Source organism: Perca fluviatilis, chromosome 18 (assembly GCF_010015445.1).
Source record: "Perca fluviatilis chromosome 18, GENO_Pfluv_1.0, whole genome shotgun sequence".
NCBI lineage: Eukaryota > Metazoa > Chordata > Actinopteri > Perciformes > Percidae > Perca > Perca fluviatilis.
The window spans coordinates 16,338,042-16,355,984 of record NC_053129.1 but is presented as its reverse complement, the minus strand read 5'-3'; the positions used below and the strand labels follow the sequence as shown (position 1 = coordinate 16,355,984).

The 17,943-nt window shown below is 41.0% G+C and overlaps 1 protein-coding gene across 2 annotated transcripts; it reads right to left on the bottom strand.

The window, feature by feature from the left end:
- Window positions 1-3,329: 3,329 nt before the first annotated feature.
- On the bottom strand, window positions 3,330-15,047 carry rnf217 (ring finger protein 217). 2 transcript variants are annotated; one of them, XM_039782561.1, is made up of 7 exons: window positions 13,925-15,046; window positions 9,337-9,558; window positions 9,023-9,187; window positions 7,217-7,314; window positions 7,032-7,135; window positions 5,392-5,463; window positions 3,333-4,645 (listed from the first exon to the last, which is right to left on the bottom strand). In XM_039782561.1, the coding sequence occupies exons 1-7, from the start codon at window positions 14,912-14,914 to the stop codon at window positions 4,566-4,568; spliced, it is 1,731 nt and encodes a 576-aa protein (XP_039638495.1). In that variant the 5' UTR covers window positions 14,915-15,046; the 3' UTR covers window positions 3,333-4,565. The 2 variants fall into 2 exon arrangements, with proteins under 2 accessions (XP_039638494.1, XP_039638495.1); XM_039782560.1 differs by having other exon boundaries at window positions 3,330-5,463; window positions 13,925-15,047.
- Window positions 15,048-17,943: the final 2,896 nt, after the last annotated feature.

Here is a 17,943-nt window from a genome sequence, read left to right as displayed (position 1 = left end):
GGCTGATTGCACTGCACATTGCCCGGTGTGTTGGGGTAACAGATCCATAGATATATTTAACAGTGGTTCCATACATTAGGAGCCCCATATTAGTATATGTTATGCTTTGCTTTAGCTGTTCTAACACACATAACTTGGTGAGGCTTTGATATATTTTTACACCCATTTGTAATGTTTGGAGTCATGCAGGGGCCCTGAACCACAAGTTGGCAAACCCTGATCTATAATGGCTGTGAAGGCACTATTGCATATTTATGCCAATATCGCTGGGATTGTAACAAACAAAAAGGCCAGGGGTATCAGCCAGCCAATACAAACCCAGCAAAGGAAATCTCATTGGCCAAATTAACGTTCACATCACTTGATATAGAGCAACTTTTTTTTTTTTTTTGCATGTTAACTTTAACCTAAACATCAGTTATATGTAAGAATACAACAACAAAACAAAGCAATGATGGCATTTCCACATGGCCTCTTAACATGAGAAGAATTAACACACTTGTACATGTATAAAAGTGAAAGAAATCATATATGAGCAGCTAATCAGGACAAATATTATCATGTTATTATTCATTTACATTTGTCATGCAGCTGACCAGGTCAAACAAATTCATATTTGCAATTACTGTCTCACAGCAAAACTGCCAAATAAATTTGACTGTAAAACTCATGCTCCTAGGAAGTTACTTACTTTGTTTGGCCAAATGTTTTGTATTGTTACTTGATAAATTATGTTAATCATTAATCAATTATTAAAGATCCTATTTGTTAATTTTAAGGCAATGAGCTAATCAAATCAGTTCAGCATTGATACAGTGTAAACTGCTGGGCAACGTTTTTGGTAAAATGCCATGGAAATAATAAAATATTTACGTATGTGTCCACAGTACATTAAAACAATTTCTGTGCTGAAGACAGTACAAATGCCCATCACACACTGACAGTCATATTTCATTCAAACAAACAAAAAAATGCAGCAATAGAACATGTCAGTGTAGCACTAGCTGAGCAGTTAGATAAAACATGAATGCATATGATGCAAGTGAACAATTGTTAAGTAGATAGTTTCAATGTTTTTGTTTGGCGCAAACATTACAAATTTAGTTTCCCAGTGCTGTATTACGAATACATTTTCTTATACCACTTTTCCGTCCCCTGACCCCCAAGCAGCGTTTGCAAAACTGCTGAGTCATGCTGGGAAACACACATGGTATTTGCATCACTGAGATATTTGGATCTCTTTTGACACTACAGTGTTTTTACTTCCTTGAAATTAAATATGGTTGCTAAGCAGCTCTGGGGAAACGCACCAGGAAACATTTTGACTCTGCGGTGCTGCTCAGCCATTTCGGTGTCACAGCTCATGTGGATGGAGGGCCCTGGGTACAGTGAACAGAAAACAAACTCCCTGAGAGTGGATTCAAACCCAGAGTCAGGACCTACCGAAAGCAGTGTGTAACAATAAATTACTGGTGTCCTTTAGGAACCTTTTATGTACAGTTAAACTGTACTTGACAGTTGGTATTTATTTACTCCCAGATGTAGAAAAGGTGCCAGATCCCTGGGATAAAAGAGAAGCTAATGATGTCCAACATGCAGGAACATCAACCCTGCTTTTCATACCTTAAATCCTGGTTTCAGTGAAGATTCAGTGATGAAATGTGTTGACACACTCAGGATTTACTCCACTGGTAACCACAACAGATTTGAAGATGCATTGATCTTCACTCAAATCACTTTACATATTTTTCTTGCCGTAGCATCTTTTATGTGCAGATATATTGTGCTTCTCCTCATCTTTTTGTACTTTCTTTAAAACATACTCATAAATGTCTCATGATGGAGCAAAAAAGAAAAGAAAAGATTGCTCCATGAAGTGATGGGATAAAAAATACATACAAAATAAATATCTGCGAGTGATGTGGAAACCACTTGCATGTACTTGACCGCAGCGTGCATCGCAGTTAGCCCTGTGTAATTCTCACGTATCAGAGGCTCAAAAGCATCCAGTTTTGGATGATTTTCTTTTTTTTTGTGGCTGAAGAGCAGCCACAGCTCCAGTGGATGTGCACCCGTGTTGGAAACTAAGGACTGACAGCAGGGAGGGGAGGATTGAGGGATAAGTGAAGGACAGCAAGATGACTGCTGCCAGGTGACGACCTTTAAAGCTCTTGAAAATCTCCTGTTTCCTGGCAGCACTCGGCGTGTCTGCTTTCTTGCAACATGTGCCAGTGTGAATGAGTTAAGTATGTGTGCGTTGAAAGCCACTATGTCACTATCCAAAGTCTCGAGCAGACAGACGTCCTCTTATCACTGCACAAATCCAAACTGCATCAATTCTTAAACACCTTGAAAACCTGATCACCTAATAATTAACATCCAAATGTAATCTACCACATTCAGTGCACAGCAGCCTGACGATAACTTCTGAACTAATTTTCTTTAAAAAAAAGCAAACGCAACTTATGCAAACCGCCACCCAGTTGCAATAATAAGTTCAGTCATTTTTAATTCTAAGCAGCTTTCAACTATCTAATGCATATTCCTATAATCCTACAGAGCCTCTAAATCTATTTCTTTATGCAGACTCCACTACACACTGGCAGCATCACCTCCCAACATTGCTGCAACAAGCAACCCCAAAAATCTCTAACAAAGGAGGACGGGGTCAACTGTCTGTCCTGCCACATTCAGCGTTTTGTTTTGGCACAATTGCCACAGCAGCAGCAATTTTTTTTTTTTTGATGATGCAGATACTGGCGTACAGTATTGGACAAGGCAGAGACGAGGGTATGTGAGCCACCGTCCAGCCAGGGCAGAGACCCAAGGAAAGTGCGAGAGAAAGGAAAAGATGGGAGGAGGAGTTGATGGAGAACCACAACAGAAAACAATGGTGGCTTGCTAAAATTCCGCTTTCAAATATTTCTTTAAAGGTCCCATGGCATGAAAATTTCCCTTTATGAGGTTTTGTAACATTAATATGAGTTCCCCCAGCCTGCCTATGGTCCCCCAGTGGCTAGATATGGTGATAGGTGTAAACCGAGCCCTGGGTATCTTGCCTCCTGTTCCCTTTGAGAAAATGAAAGTTCAAAGAGCTTTTTCCTTGGAATAGGTCAGCTTTGTGGAAAGAAAAAGGTTACCTCCTTTCTTTTACCACAGAATTTGGTTTGGCGGCCAAGACATCATGGCTTTCAAACGAGCAACGTGGCAGTTGATCAAGGCAACACCCCCACCCTCCACCTTGCCCCCCCCCTCTCCTCCTCAATAGCTACATACACAGAAATCACACCTACTAAGGAAAGCTCATTGTGGGACTGGCTCTAGTGGCTGTAATTCTGCACCAAGGCTGAATTTTGGGAAAGAGACTTCAGATACAGTATTAGGGGACCACTAAGGTCTATATAAAAGCATCCAAAGAGCACCATGTCATGGGACCTTTAAGGGGTCAGTGGGCTTAATATTTGTTGCAAACAGGACACCTTTTTTTAAAGCTAAGGTTGGTGTGGCCTTTGAAACTAGGTGTCACTCTTAGGGTGGGGACACAGGACCCAACTTTCACTCTGTCTAGCAAAAGCTTGAGGCAGAGTCGAGGTTATCCAGGAAAGCCAAGAATAGTAACGTGTCATCCTTCCATCCGTCCAAATTAAGTCCTTTCATATTATTTTGAATACTGTGTGCTTACTCCAAATGTCCAAATTTTCGATGAAGATTGCACAAATTCAATGTCAGCTTTGTTGCATCTGTGAGAACTCATTTTTTTCCATCATGGCTTGGTCCTGAATTCAGTTTCCAGCTTGCACTTTTGACAAATGACTGAAGAAGCGTTTGCAAAAGTTCAACAAGAAGATTAGATTTCCTCACATTTCTCTATTATTCGTCTGTGAGGTCCTCCTCCCATTTTCCAGCAGTCTGTGTTTATCAAGTCAAATTGTATCCACCACTGTCAAACCTTTAAAAAAAAAACTTTCATCCACAATATTCAACAGTATGTCATCATATCAGGCTAACTGACGGGCTCCAAGCTAACGTTTGTCAAATGTACACTGCTGAAACTTCCTGTATTGTGCCCGGGACAAAAGGTGGCCAGCAAGAAAGTTCAATGCTGTTAAATTTAGTGGAGATTTAAGGGGATTGCAACACATGTCAACCATCATCTGAAGAAAAAATTTGTTAGTTTAAATTAGCATTTTCTTTTCCTTTTCTTCTTGAATATCCAGCATTTCTTTTGCAGCAGCGGTCTACTGAAATACAAATATTCTGCGTGATGAAGTATGATTATCCAGGCCGTCCTTCATATGTTTATATACTTCCTTCCATCTTAAAAACTCCATTCACCATTGTTAATTGCGTGATGTTCCTCTCAGACTTTTGCGATGACTCAGGCAGGCGTGTTCATCCCTGAGGAGATGCGGGCTTCGTCTTTTAAGCTGTCTGTGTGTGTGTGTGTGTGTGTGTGTGTGTGTGTGTGTGTGTGTGTGTGTGTGTGTGTGTGTGTGTGTGTGTGTGTGGGGTGTGTGTGTGGGGGTGTGTGTGTGTGTGTGTTCTAGATGCAGTGCAGGTTGCAGTCAGATCCACCGTCCGGAGCCCTGTGTGCGCTGCTTCTTCCTCCTCTTACACACATAGTAGACCGGGAAAACTACCAAACCTGCAGACAGGGAAGGTGGTTGTAAAGATGAAGCGGAAGTGAGGAGAAAGATGGATTTAAACCTTGTTTCAATTGATACTAATTTGAATTACCAATTAATTAATGTACAATGTAAATCTTTGAATTATCTGTCAATGTCAAGCTCTGATGAGTTTTCTATATGGATTTGATTATTCTATCTTATAGCAAACTGCCTACATATTTGGCATACTGGATGTGTATGTTAATTAGGCTGAAAAAGACAGCAGCAGCAGCACAGCACTGATTCTAATAACGATGACAATAAATGTGATTCTTCCATTACGGCATGTTAGCCCGCAGCGGATCATCTGTCAGACGCACAGACATGGGAAAGAGATTAACACTAATTACAGTTCAGCCAAGGCATCAATAGTTCACATCCCTGTCTGACGGAGTGCTCACAGAGTGCAGCTGGATGATTTTACTAGTAAATGTAGTTTCAGGAAATAAAAGCCAGTCACCCAGAGAGTGATAATTTGGATCTAAAGCTTTGGCAGTTTACTTCTCTTTATATAACTGAGAATGACTGACATGCATGCCAATATAAAGTTTGTGGCATGATTATGTTTGTTATTTTTGCATAGAGAGTGGACCTGCTTTGCTGTGTGGAAGAAAATATCTGTAATATAGTCAAACCATTTAGCTGATTTTGGGTTGCCACTCTCGCTGGAGCTTCACCCTGATTTTTTTGTGCATGTGTGTGTTCACGTGTATAATTGTGTTACCTATCACCAGTGCGAAAGCTCCGAGCACCATGACCAACAAAATGACCACTGGAGCTATCAGCACCTTAGTGGCTGCAGAGAAAAACAGAGAAACAAAAAGGGAAAGACAGAGAGAGAGAGAGAGAGAGCGAGAGAGAGAGAGAGAGCAGAATAATAATCATTCATAATGAATAAATGTTGCTTTTAGATGGAATAGAAAATGCATGATTCAAAATGAACGTGTTGTTTTGTTTAAATTTTAATGAATCGCTGCAAGAAAATTGTAGATGTTTGGCCACAAGTGCAACAATCTAGCTGTGGAGGATGCTGAATGCTGAGCAGGTTTTAGGGAAAATTCTCCCATCCACATTAAGGCACCGCTTATTACGTGCAAAATCTGTGAATCCATGGCATGAAGAGCGGCGAGAGCTGTAATGGCTAAGTGGTTCTTGTTAAGAAACAAATTAGCTCTCAGTTCAACAGGCACCCTGCTGATGTAAACTAGCTGTCATGGAGAGCAGAGTCAAACAAATCTATCAGAGTTCAGCTTCCTGGAGGCTTGCTGCTGGTGCATACATTTGATAACTGGGAATGGAGAATTACAACTATCATACTCTGATATTTGATGCTTTCACACTTCATTATAAAGCGTTCCTCACTGGTCTCTCGCAAATACAGAGTTAAATATGGAAGTGTTCATTGCTGTTGTCACAAGGGTGAAATTATTGTGTGTCACAGAGAAGTTGGGCCTGCCGGCAATCATGCAAGGCAGCAACAATGCATTTTGACTTAAGGTTTTTATCCATTGGATGACAAGAAAAAACTATTCCACTGCTATTTCCATTACTTTCTCTAATCTACGATGATAATCCACAGCGGAGTGCAACATGGTAGCTCTGATGTATTTTGGGTCAGGAATTCACTTACCAAAGTAGAATTACAGAAAAAAAAGCAGGGTGGGGGAATGTGGGTACAGCAGAAAGTTTAACAGTTTATTGCCAAATAACTCATAGAATCCCAAATACCAAATTTGGCATTGGCAAATCAGTGCCTAATAACAGAAGACACAGTAGCTGTCAAACTAGGTAGTTTCAAAGTGTGAATATGACATGTCATTTAGCTAATATGCAGCTGTATTAATGTAAAACCCAATATTCCTGACTGTATGCTTGGAAAAACAAGTGTACGGCCATGCTAGCATCTCTTTGAGAGGCTGTACTTAGGCATAGCGGTTCTTTAAGCTAAATGCTAACGTCAGCATGCTACCATGCTCACAGTGACAATGCTAACACGCTGATGTTAACAGGTATAATGTTTACAATTTTGGTTCACCAGCTTAGTTTAGCGTGTTCACATACTAACATTTACAAAATAGCAATAAACAGAGTACAGCTGAGGCTCATGGGAATATCATTAGTTTTGCAGGCATTTGGTCATAAAGCAAAGTATTGTACCAATTAGAAATTTGACCCGATAGTGGACTGGCACTAGAGTAAAAGTCAGAGGATCATCAAAGATGGCAAAGGATTCATCGTCTCGGCACCATCAATATGAGAAATTTAAGTTTGGACCGAAATGGTGAACCAACTGAGCATAATTGCCACACACACACATAATTGCCACACACACACACACACACACACAGAAATACACAAACTTACCACAGACAGACCCTCTAATTAGCCGTCTCAGATGAGGTTTATCAGGTAGATAGCGAAACTTGCATCCAAACACACTGAGGTTGGATGTATGGTCCCCGAAAAACCTGAAAACAGGAAGTTTAAGATTAAATCAGATAATAACATTAGAAAAGGTGGAAAAGGCAGATAAAAAAAAATATTCCAACCTTAGGTGTCGGTAGCGCTCTCCACAGCGGTAACAGAAGTTAGTGTTACACTGCGTACATGTCATATGGTCACATCCCTCTGTACGCTGAATATGGATCTACAGAAATAGATGAGGCAAGAGCAAGATGGGAGGGGGGAAAAGGGATAGCTTTAGAGTATGTGTTGTGGCAAAAATATGATAAATCTGGTTTTTAATTGAATTATGGGGACAAATACAACGTGTATTAATGTGATATAGATAGGAGATGTCGATGTGTCTGCCTGGTGGGAGTCACAGACTTTCTCTGTCTTACTGCTTCCAGCGGCTGCCTTCCTCAGTGCTACACAAAGACTCTCCCCCCCTCATGTAGTCTTCAGTGCTGTGTAGCTGCTGACAATCCACAGATGGTCTGCCACTATACAGTCGCTAATAGCCATGATGATATACCACTGAAGCAGTCGCGCTAGTTGCGGATAGTCCATCCGGTGAAAAGTTCATACCAAAAACGCCTTAAGCGTAAACATTCAAAATGCAAGATCAGCAAAATGACTTCATACAGTGGAAAATCCCCAGAAGAGGTGGTCTTAGGCCTAAAAAGTAGCCAATTGAAGCTTTACACGCATGTTCTAAGAGTGATCATTGGAGCATTTGTCAGGGGGAGGATCTCTCTTTTTGGTCGATATAAAGTAAAGTTAGACAAGGGAATCTTTAGCAAGCTTACCGGTACTTGCTCGGGCTTTCTTGTGTGTTGATTTTCTTTCGTGCACATTAAAGCTCTTTTTCTAATCTGATTCCCTTGACTGCTGCGTAACTCTTTTATAACTCTTAAAACTTGCACCTAAAGCGAGTAACGAGGGCCATAGAGCGGTCGCAGCAAGCGGTGGAGTCCGCGCGGCTTATCTGGCCTTGAGCTGCGGACGCTTCAAATTTATTTCCTCATATGCTACATGCATTATCAGAAGTTTCACTCTTTCTGCTTGGGGCCCAATTTGAATACATCATTACGTTCTCCTTTCAGACTCAAGATCAGCTCCGTTTATTGTAAAAAAGGGTACAATTTCACAGTCTTAGCAGCACTAAAATGCAACACTCTCAATTTAAAATGGAAACTAGAAGCATCTGGTTCAGCATCTATTGAACTGCACTGTAGAAATGAGAAACTATTGAAATGCATGCAGCGGTAAACTTAATGGATCTTTGCTATTTGGCTGCTGTAGCAGTAAGCAGTCTTACTATAAACTGAGCATTAAGTTCAGCTGCTCTCAGCCTCTTTTCCAGCGAAACACAGCATGACACCAATTTGTTGGCGTCACAGTCAAACACGGTCCTCTTTCCCTGCTTCCAGAGCAAAAATTCAGAGGCATCAGTGCGATGAAAACAGATGGAAAGTGTTTGCTGCTGCGAACAAACAGTTCCCACAAACCGGTAATTAGCTTAATCTATGTCTTGCTATAGTCATCTTCTGACAGTCAAATTAGATATTGTGTAGACTAACTTGCTCGTAATGAGACCGGGCTTGTTTTATGAGAGATGCCAGTGAGTCTACCATATTTGGTTTTGTGCAGCAGAAAGACATTACTTTTTTAATATGTTCACTGTTTATGCATCTCTGTCCTGCTGTTCCACATGCACTTTAAATTGGAGCGCCCGTCTACTTCTCTACAGCTTCTCTTAGCCTTCATTGATTTATTCATCTACCTTGATTCCACCCTCCATCAGTCAACCCTCTTTCCATTAACCCACACCCAACAGCAGTCCTCTGGCCGTGTTGTTCTACAGCAAAAAAAAAATAAAAAAACAGTATCATACTAACTTGTATCCTTACCTTACACTGTGGACATTTCTGGGCGTTTCTTTGCCCGTGCTCTATGACACTAGCCCAGCTTCGAAGCAGCTTGTCTCCTTTCCTGTATTCGCGACATCTGACCCCATTGTGCCATGGTGCGTGGCATTTAAAGCACCACACAAACTGGCAATTGCTACACTGGATCTACAGTAGGGACAGAAGACATTCTTACGTTACTTTTAAACTTATATATATCAGCTGTATGTGGAATTTAATTTTCTCTAAATTTCCTTATGTTTTGTAAGTGTTATACAGTATGCAGTTGGAGGTGTGTATTGGAACGGTCATCTTACCTTGTACTTGTGCTCGGAGTGGTTGGAGTTGTTCCCCTTCAGAGAGCTGAACTGACTGCACTGGGGGCATGGTTTGGTGCTCGAGTCTAGCTGACTCAGCTCCAAAAAGTAACGGTATTTTGCTACGTCTTCATTGGCTAAATGGGAAATTACCACTCCCTCCTCCAGGAAGCCACTGCACTCTGGGATTGGACAGCTGATGTAAGATTTGGCTACTCGCACCTGGGAAACATCACAGAAATCTGATTGCAAATGGATTCAAGCACATTGAAGACAAAGAATATATGTTCAAGTATGTGAACGTAACACTAAGATGTTAATACTGAACATATCTTGTAACATCACCTGCTCCACAATGTGGATCTGTCTATGATGGGTTTCTCTGTTATTGTGCTTGACTATCAGTACCAAATCTACATGTGGATGTATTCACACCACTGATGGGAAATGGTTAATAATTTACCCAGGGATAGAGGGACTAAAAGATATATGAATGGAAGGCTGAAGGAGGCTGTGGAGAGAATGGAGGTTATCGAAGGACACACAGACACACATTAGTTAGTCCACACACCAACCCGACGGCCGACCGTTGGCAGAAAAGGCGGACCGAGTTGGTCAAAAAAGTGCCTCAGAACACACTGAAGCGACGCCGACTTGAGCGTACGTTCTGCGCTTGCGCAAGACGTAATACGTCTCCATAACAGCAGGCGTCGCTAATCTGTATTGCCCTCCAAAAAATGAAAAACGGCACGTGGGTCTGGCTTCTCCCGAATTTCAAAGCCAGACTATAATGGCGGCTCGTTCGGAATACAATCACGTATTTTACGAAAATAGTTCACCGAAACATGTTTCTGAAAACATTTTAAGCGAGAAATAGGCCATGCAGTTGCTGAACCTGTCTTCATTTCAGATCGACAAAGGTCAGTTTAAAAGATTTTCGTCAGATTTTGAGAGGCGTTAGTCACGCTCACGCTGGCCGATTCAAGTCAAGTCAAATCGGCCCAAATGAAGGTCGACGGCTCTTCCGACTGACGACGGCACGGAACACACCGAACAGACTCGAGTCACTGACCTCGCCAGACTGTCCGACGGACGAGTATTGGTTGGTGTGTCAACGCCTTTATACTGAGTGGACCTTTTCCATACGAGTTAGTCTATACAGTCTGGCCACTGAGTCAAACACTAATTAACCTAAACATCACAGACATTTACAGAGCCACAGGGGAAAAGACACTTTAAAAAATATATATTTATTATATATATTAAATGTAAACCTACTCAGCCAAAAAAATTTCAAAGAAGTCAAAATAACATAACATTTTAAAGCCTGACACAATAATTCACCCCCCTCAGGATTTTTTTTTTTATCTGCACACAGGATTGAAGTGATGCTCTTACTTTAGGGTGCACTATTTCATAATTTTACTACTCGGTTACAAAAGAACACACATTTTCCGTCATTAAGCTTACACCTGGGTTCATACAAACCAAAGCAATACAAGTGTGTATGTTTAGATCTCATCTAATCTGACCTTGGATACGGTAAGTATCATAGTTTATTTTTCACTATCTAGCTCTCTTTTTTGTCTTTTTCATCACAGGGCTTCTCTTCTTCTCTAGTTCCTTCTCTCTCTGTTCCTCATTTCATATTCAAGTTCTGTCTGTTTCTCCCCACATGCCAGTGAGACCAGTTGTACTGACACCCGATACAGCATTTTGTGAGAGAGAGTGTGTGTGAAAAGACAGAAAGCAAAGAAAAGATAGTGTTGCACCCAACATCCCCTACACCACGAAAACACACACACACACACACACACACACACGATCATAAATATGTATTTCTGAAGGGCATGAGAGCTGATGTGTGTGTGTAGTATTGTTGCCACAACGCTAACACTGTGGTGACCACTTCCAGACAGGATGTACAGGTTAAGACTGTTGCCACTCTATCAGTCTCTCAGATACATGTGTCACCGTGTGTGGTGTTTTGAAATGTGGGGGAGAAACATAAACCAAAATAAAGCATGCATGATCAAGTAAGCTTACAATGGGTATATGGGCGTCCCAGGACAGTGGTGACTGTAAGCTCAGTCAAAGCTAAAATTAGTACTATGTAGTGGCAGTATGCAGTGACAATATAGTTAGCCCTGTGTAAGGTTTGTGCACAATGTGGTGTTCTCTTCAGCAGTGACTCCTAACTAGGAGTATGTGTGCCCTGAGGTGGCCATCCGCTAAACTCAGCTAAAAATAGAAACAATGACTTGATTTAAAATATATCATCATATTTATGATAAGGACAAAAAAGCAACAGAAAAATAGGATGATAAATCAATACGATGCAGGCTTTTACTACATAACCAGTAAGCTGCTCATCAACCCGAGTCCGTTGTAACACCTAAACACCACACAACACCAACACAATTGAGAGTGTTTTAAAAACAGTTAGCAAGTGAGCAGAGTTGAAATAATTAGCTAAAAGTAATAGACAAACAGCCCATTTCACTCCAAATGCAAACCCATAAAATAAATAGTGTTAAATAACATCCAGTTTATAATGCATGCATAAAACCATATTTGGAACATGAAGGGTGGTGCCAGTGAAGGGGTACTTGAGCTCATCTGATAGGCCTATGATGTAGAGAAGCTCATTTTCCCAGTGAATCTAAACACATGATGTGTTAAGGCACAACAAATTCTAGATTGTCAGCTATATATTCCTATTTATAACTTTTTTAAATAAGCCCAACACTATTGCCTTAATTTGAGGAGGCAAGTTCATAAATTACTGGTTAAATCCCTGGCACAACAACATGGTTAGTAGGGCTGGGACACAATGCTTTTGTCCCTATTTGATTCTTTCACGTTACATAGGTACCAATTTGATTTGTATTGCGATTTTCATTTATTGCGATTCTAGAAGTATTGCGATTCTATAGTATTGCGATTTTCTTTTCCTTTTAACAAAAACAAAAGTGGAACACTACACTTCTAGAGACAATATATCATGAGACATTTATTTCCTTTGTAAAGAAGTACATAACATGTATTTTCTGCTTTCGGTCGGTTTTGCTGAAAATTGATAAGATGTAGGACTTCGCCATCGGCTGTACCCTTTAAACAGAAAATATTTAGCCATATTGATTCTAGGGAAAAGAAATCTATTTTAAAAATTGCCACACAAAAAAAACATCACAATACATACGATTTTCGATTTTTTCCCCCCAGCCCAGATGCCTGCAATTCCTAACCAAGTGCCCAGGGGCAAGGTACCGACCCCTTATCTTTGACCACACACTCAGATATCTCTGACATAATGCTTACTGTACCTACTGATAACAAATAACAGTAGGCATTGTTTGTTAAAAAAGGTTTGCAGTACATTGACAGAAAAAAATTCCACCTACACAGGATAGTTTACATGACCCTTATCTCATTCTCAGTGTGCTTATCAGAGAGTCTGCTTGACTCTGTGTTTGTGTGATTACTCATGTCTTGTTATCAAAGCAAGATAATTGCAGATAAAAAGTAGTCTAGATGACTGATAAAAACTGTTTTACCTAAACAGATTAAAGCAGATTGTAGTAACAGTAGCAAAAATCTGAGATTGTAACTTCTTCCCAACTCATAAAATTAGTAACAGGGACAACATATGTGAATATTAAAAACTGGGATATGATCAGAGCAGGGTACAAGTTAATGAACAAGGCACTTAAAGACAAATCCATTCCTGAAACACTTGAGCTCTGTTAGGGAGCAGCGATTGGCAATGTGCCTTTCATTGCTAAGTCCTTATTTCCATGGCAGCTACACTGAATTAAAGGAAGTAAATCTTGTATCCATCTAATATTCAGTTCTTTGATTTATAAATGTAAATTGTCATAAGATAATGTTGTGCCCCTATTGTGACCTATTTTGGCTGAGTTAAAGAATGACTTTATTATGATGCTGCTCCTCTGTGTATACTAAAACACACTGCCGGGATGCTCAACATATTTTCTGGCATCAACAAAAGGCATTTGGGAAGTGAAGGAAACAATGTAGAAGAAAGATGAGATAAGTTGAAGGACACACGTGTGCTTTGTTCGAGTGTAACTAAACTAATAATGCGCAACATAATATAAGTAGTTTATCTGATGGCGAAATCCTCCTTCAATAGGCGAGTATGAAAGAAGGGAATTCTGCAGAATAAGCCCAACAGCGCACAATGTAAGATTTTGTGTGCAAAATGTGTCAGTGACCCAGATTCACAAAACACAGAGACAGGCAGATGTTGGCCTGTGACCTTTTAGTAACAATTCCATGAAATGTTCTTAATTTACAACAGAGAGCCCATTTAGGCCCTTAATCAAAACATGTGGGGACATATTGTTCAATGCCAGCTCCAGATATTTTCTTGGAGTAAATAAGTAAACATAAGAATTAAAAAGTGTGACAGAAAGGAGTGATCGTGTGTGTGTGTGTGTGTGTGTGTGTGTGTGTGTGTGTGTGTGTGTTGACTGGCCCAGCAATGCCTGGTTCTGGGACAGGCTCTGTGACACCCTGCTGCACTAAACCATTTTTTCTTTTGCTCACCCTCCCTCCTACTAACCTGAGAGCTGACGTAGAGTTTCAGACACTCATCGCACACGGCCTTCCTGCAGCAGGGCAGGGGTGCGATGGTTTTCTCTTCCAGGCACACCCGGCAACTCTGCATCGTAGTCCCCGCACCGGCCTGTTCCATGGACAACGGGTGGGTCATGTCCCAGAAAGGATCCACCAGGTCGTCCAATGTGTACAGAGCCGGTTCGGGACTCGAGCCTGCTTCCTGTTCTGTCTCCAAGTCCATTTTTGATGCGTCAGATGTGACCGTTTCATCGTCTGTGATTACAACGTCTTTTCTGTCGTTAGCGATGCAGTACACAGTGCAGTAGACGTGTTCTTTAGTGTTCAAAGAATCATCTAAAGCTACTGTGTTGCTGTCACTGTCACGTTTACGATGGCGCTGACCAGCAACGTTAACGGTTACAAATTCAACTCTTTGTACAACCGAAGTCAAGTCGTTCAAAGTTGGCTCGTTTTTAGTACCCGCTTCGCCCGTTTCACGCTCCGACTTTTTACATTCGCCACGTTCGGTTCCATAACCGTTATAAACGTGGTTATTAACATTTCCTTCGCGATGTTGTTCGTGCTCCGCGCCGCGCTGCATCCGGCTGTTTGTATTTAGACACAGAGAGGGAGATTTTGAAACCCCGAAATTCCTCCTCAAAATCTCGACAGCGCTCGCCCTCCTCCTCCTCTCTCCTCCTCCGCCGTTGCAGTTGTTGTTGTTGTTGCCCTTCGCATCCCTCTCCTCCTCGCTGCTCCTGTCCTCCGAGTCCCGCTCACCTCCGTCCAGGGATAACCGCGAGTTTGATCTGGTGACACGACGGCTCAAATCCCTGACCGAGTGCTCAACTTTGCTGTCCGTGAAGGAAGTTTCTTCCGGCAGGTTACGGGACAATTTCACCCTCTCCTCCTCGAAACCGCTGATAAAACTCGGCATTTTACAGGCGTCGGCTATCGGTCTGTCATCTTCCATCCCCGATATGGCTCTCCCCATTTAGTGAGCGGTTCTCTCCCGGACGGACCTCGGCCTCTCTACCTCTTCTCCAACTCCACTACCAAAACAAAACAAAGCAGGCAGGCAGCTCGGTGCTTCCGGGGTCTCGTCGTCAGCATGTAGGAGAGCAGCGATAGGCCGATGGGAAGCCTAGTGGTGAAGAGCAGCCCTGGCAGATGGGCAGATTGGCGCAAGCAAATATCAGAGCAAATAAGGCTGGCCAAAGCGGACAATTACACCGGGCCACCAGAACTCCAGGCCCCCCAGATCTTCCAGCTTCACTGTGAAGAGTTTTATTAAAAATATTTTTGGCAATATCGACTGAAAATGTAAAATGGATCATGCGTAATCACCTAATCTTGAAGTCCTCGTGTTGAGAAGATCCCCTGTGTCTAAAACATCTACTTTTAAGACCTGAATTGTTTTAGTTTTGTTTAAATATGTTGCATATCCCTACGTTAATGTGTTAATCATATTATCACAACCTGGGGAAGTATAACAGCATAGAAAACTGTGCATCCTGCCCTGAGAGTATTTAAAGAACAGGGATTGATAGGGGCCCAGCACCTAATTTTTGCCCATGTATAATAGCCTGGTCATGTTGGTAGCAAAATGGATGCAGTGGAGCCAACTGTCTCATGTGAAACAAAGAATATGTGTTATTGATACTTCATATTATCTGTTATCATGGGTGAGATATGTGTCCAAGGCTGTACAGTACTAGTCTACTGTCTGCTGTTTGGAGCTCACTAGTCGTTTTACCACTTACCTTAAGAGCAGCTTTATAAATTATTTCAATTACAGGTCCAGGTGTACTCAAATATTCAGAAGCAAGGACACGACTGAATCAAAATACAATCCAACTTTGGTTTAATTACCTTTTATCTCTTTGGACAAACTAGTGCAGTGCCTGTTCAAAACACTTGGCCTCCAGTATTGCTGCTTGTAGCTTTCTCCAGAACTACTGCACTCCTAAATAACTGACAGAAGGCCACCAATGCAACTCTACCACTGACTTACTGTGTACTTCTACTTCATAAAAAACATTGTACTACTACGTTTACCTAACAATGAAATTCCATTGGTTACATCTGAAATTCAAATTTTACTCACAAAATATCACAAATAAAATATGATACATTATTATTCATTAAACTATCTAGAATTATAATAAGAGTTAAAAGCTCCACCTTGAACAGACATTAAGTCAATTTAAATATATTGTGCTGATATAATGCCTCCATTAAGATTACACTAGCTTAAATAAACTTTTACATTTTATTTTGCAGGTTAAAAGTGTACAAATTTGTCAAAACACTAAGCCAAAGTCCACTCACTAACAGTTATCATCAAGATGACTCAGCTGTCATCACGTGACCTAACATGAATTGAGCCATGACATCTCTATGACAACTGAACAAACTTTATCTCCTGACGAAGACCGTGAGGATGTGGTTGAAAGCTGCAGAGAAAGCTAGTAAGTGGATTTTGATTAGGATTGTTTTGTCAAACTACTATTTCCGAGGTCAAGAGTGAACCTCCATGCTCAAGTAGAACATTACACACACACACACACACCTAACTTTAAAACAAAAAACAAGTCGCAATTATAACACTCATCATCAAGTGTAGATTGTGCACATCTCATGTCTAGATATACAATTCTCAAATGTTACTGCTTTTTGCTTTTCTTGCCAATATATTTTCTCACAGCAGATATTTTGACTTGTCATAGCATGAAATGCACAGGTGAAACAAACTTCATTAACAATGGCTCAGTTCCATCATGTTTCCCAGTAAGCCATGACAGTGAGCAGTGCCAGTTTTAGAACGGCAGCTCTGGTGTCACAGCCAGGGCCTGATTGTGTAAAAAGCCATCCTTGTTATTATGTTGTATATGGTGGTATACTTGACAGGAGCAAAACCTTTCAGTCAGAAGTTTGAATGCACTTTATGTCTGCACTTACATCTGTTACTGCTCTATAGGTGTGTGTATTTTAATGTGGCAGCCTTTATGTCCAAGACATATTTCCCTAGGGACAAATAAAGTAATCTTGAAGTGTTGAAACATATAGTTTTTTGAAAAGTTGTAGACCTATTACATTTCATTGCACACACACACACACACACACACACACACACACACACACACACAATTCTCATCTTCATTAAATTGCCCATAAAGTATTTAATTTCAATTCCGACAGGGAAGGTGACACTTGAACAAATAAGAATGAAAGTAATTTGGACGGACACATTTTTAGTTCAGCGCTGTTGGCACAACTTTCAAATAAACCTAACTGGGGCGCCTGTAAAATGGGTTGTTAGCTCCATAACAATTCCTCATTAATGCCATAGGTTGCAAGCCACACGGTAATTAGTTTGCTAGTCCTGGCTGTACCCAAGTGGTTGTAGTGGAGAATACCAACAGTGTTAAAAAGCCTTTACAAGTGTGAGTCATCTGCTGATTACATAAAGCCGGAAACCCAATTTTCTGAATGTGCTGTTCCACATTTAACAGGTCAAAAAGTGGGGACGCTCTGCAGGCTAAAAATAAATATTTAAAGTGCTTCCAATCTTGAGCATTAACTCCATCTTAAACTCAGCCCAATGCATCTAAATCCCTTTCACTCGAGAGGTTTTTATTCTTAATTGGGTAGATGTTTCCTGATTTACTTTAACAACATTATTCTCAGAGATTTAAACACTGCATTTACCTTTGAGCGCTAGATGAGAATACCACCCACAATACCCCTCCTTCCTCGGCAAAGGAACAATAGGGCTTTCTGGCAACAACTCTGTGTGTGTGTGTGTGTGTGTGTGTGTGTGTGTGTGTGTGTGTGTGTGTGTGTGTGTGTGTGTGTGTGTGTGTGTGTGTGTGTGTGTGTGTGTAAAATAAGGAGATACAGATGTACTATATCATGACTGGTCAGGATGTGCAGTGATGTTGCCCTCAGCTGTCTTTTTGGATCCTGTTTCAACAGGTTTACCTTTTCAGTCACATTAGAAAATGTATTTTCTTTCTTTAC

Bases quoted from the DNA above. Each gene is read 5' to 3' on its own strand.
- rnf217 (XM_039782560.1), bottom strand. From the start codon at position 14,914: ATGGGGAGAGCCATATCGGGGATGGAAGATGACAGACCGATAGCCGAC. The intron at 7,315-9,022 runs GTAAGGATACAA...CTATTTCTGTAG, and splicing joins AGAAATGTCCACAGTGTAAG to ATCCATATTCAGCGTACAGA. The intron at 7,136-7,216 runs GTTGGAATATTT...TCCTGTTTTCAG, and splicing joins GAGCGCTACCGACACCTAAG to GTTTTTCGGGGACCATACAT.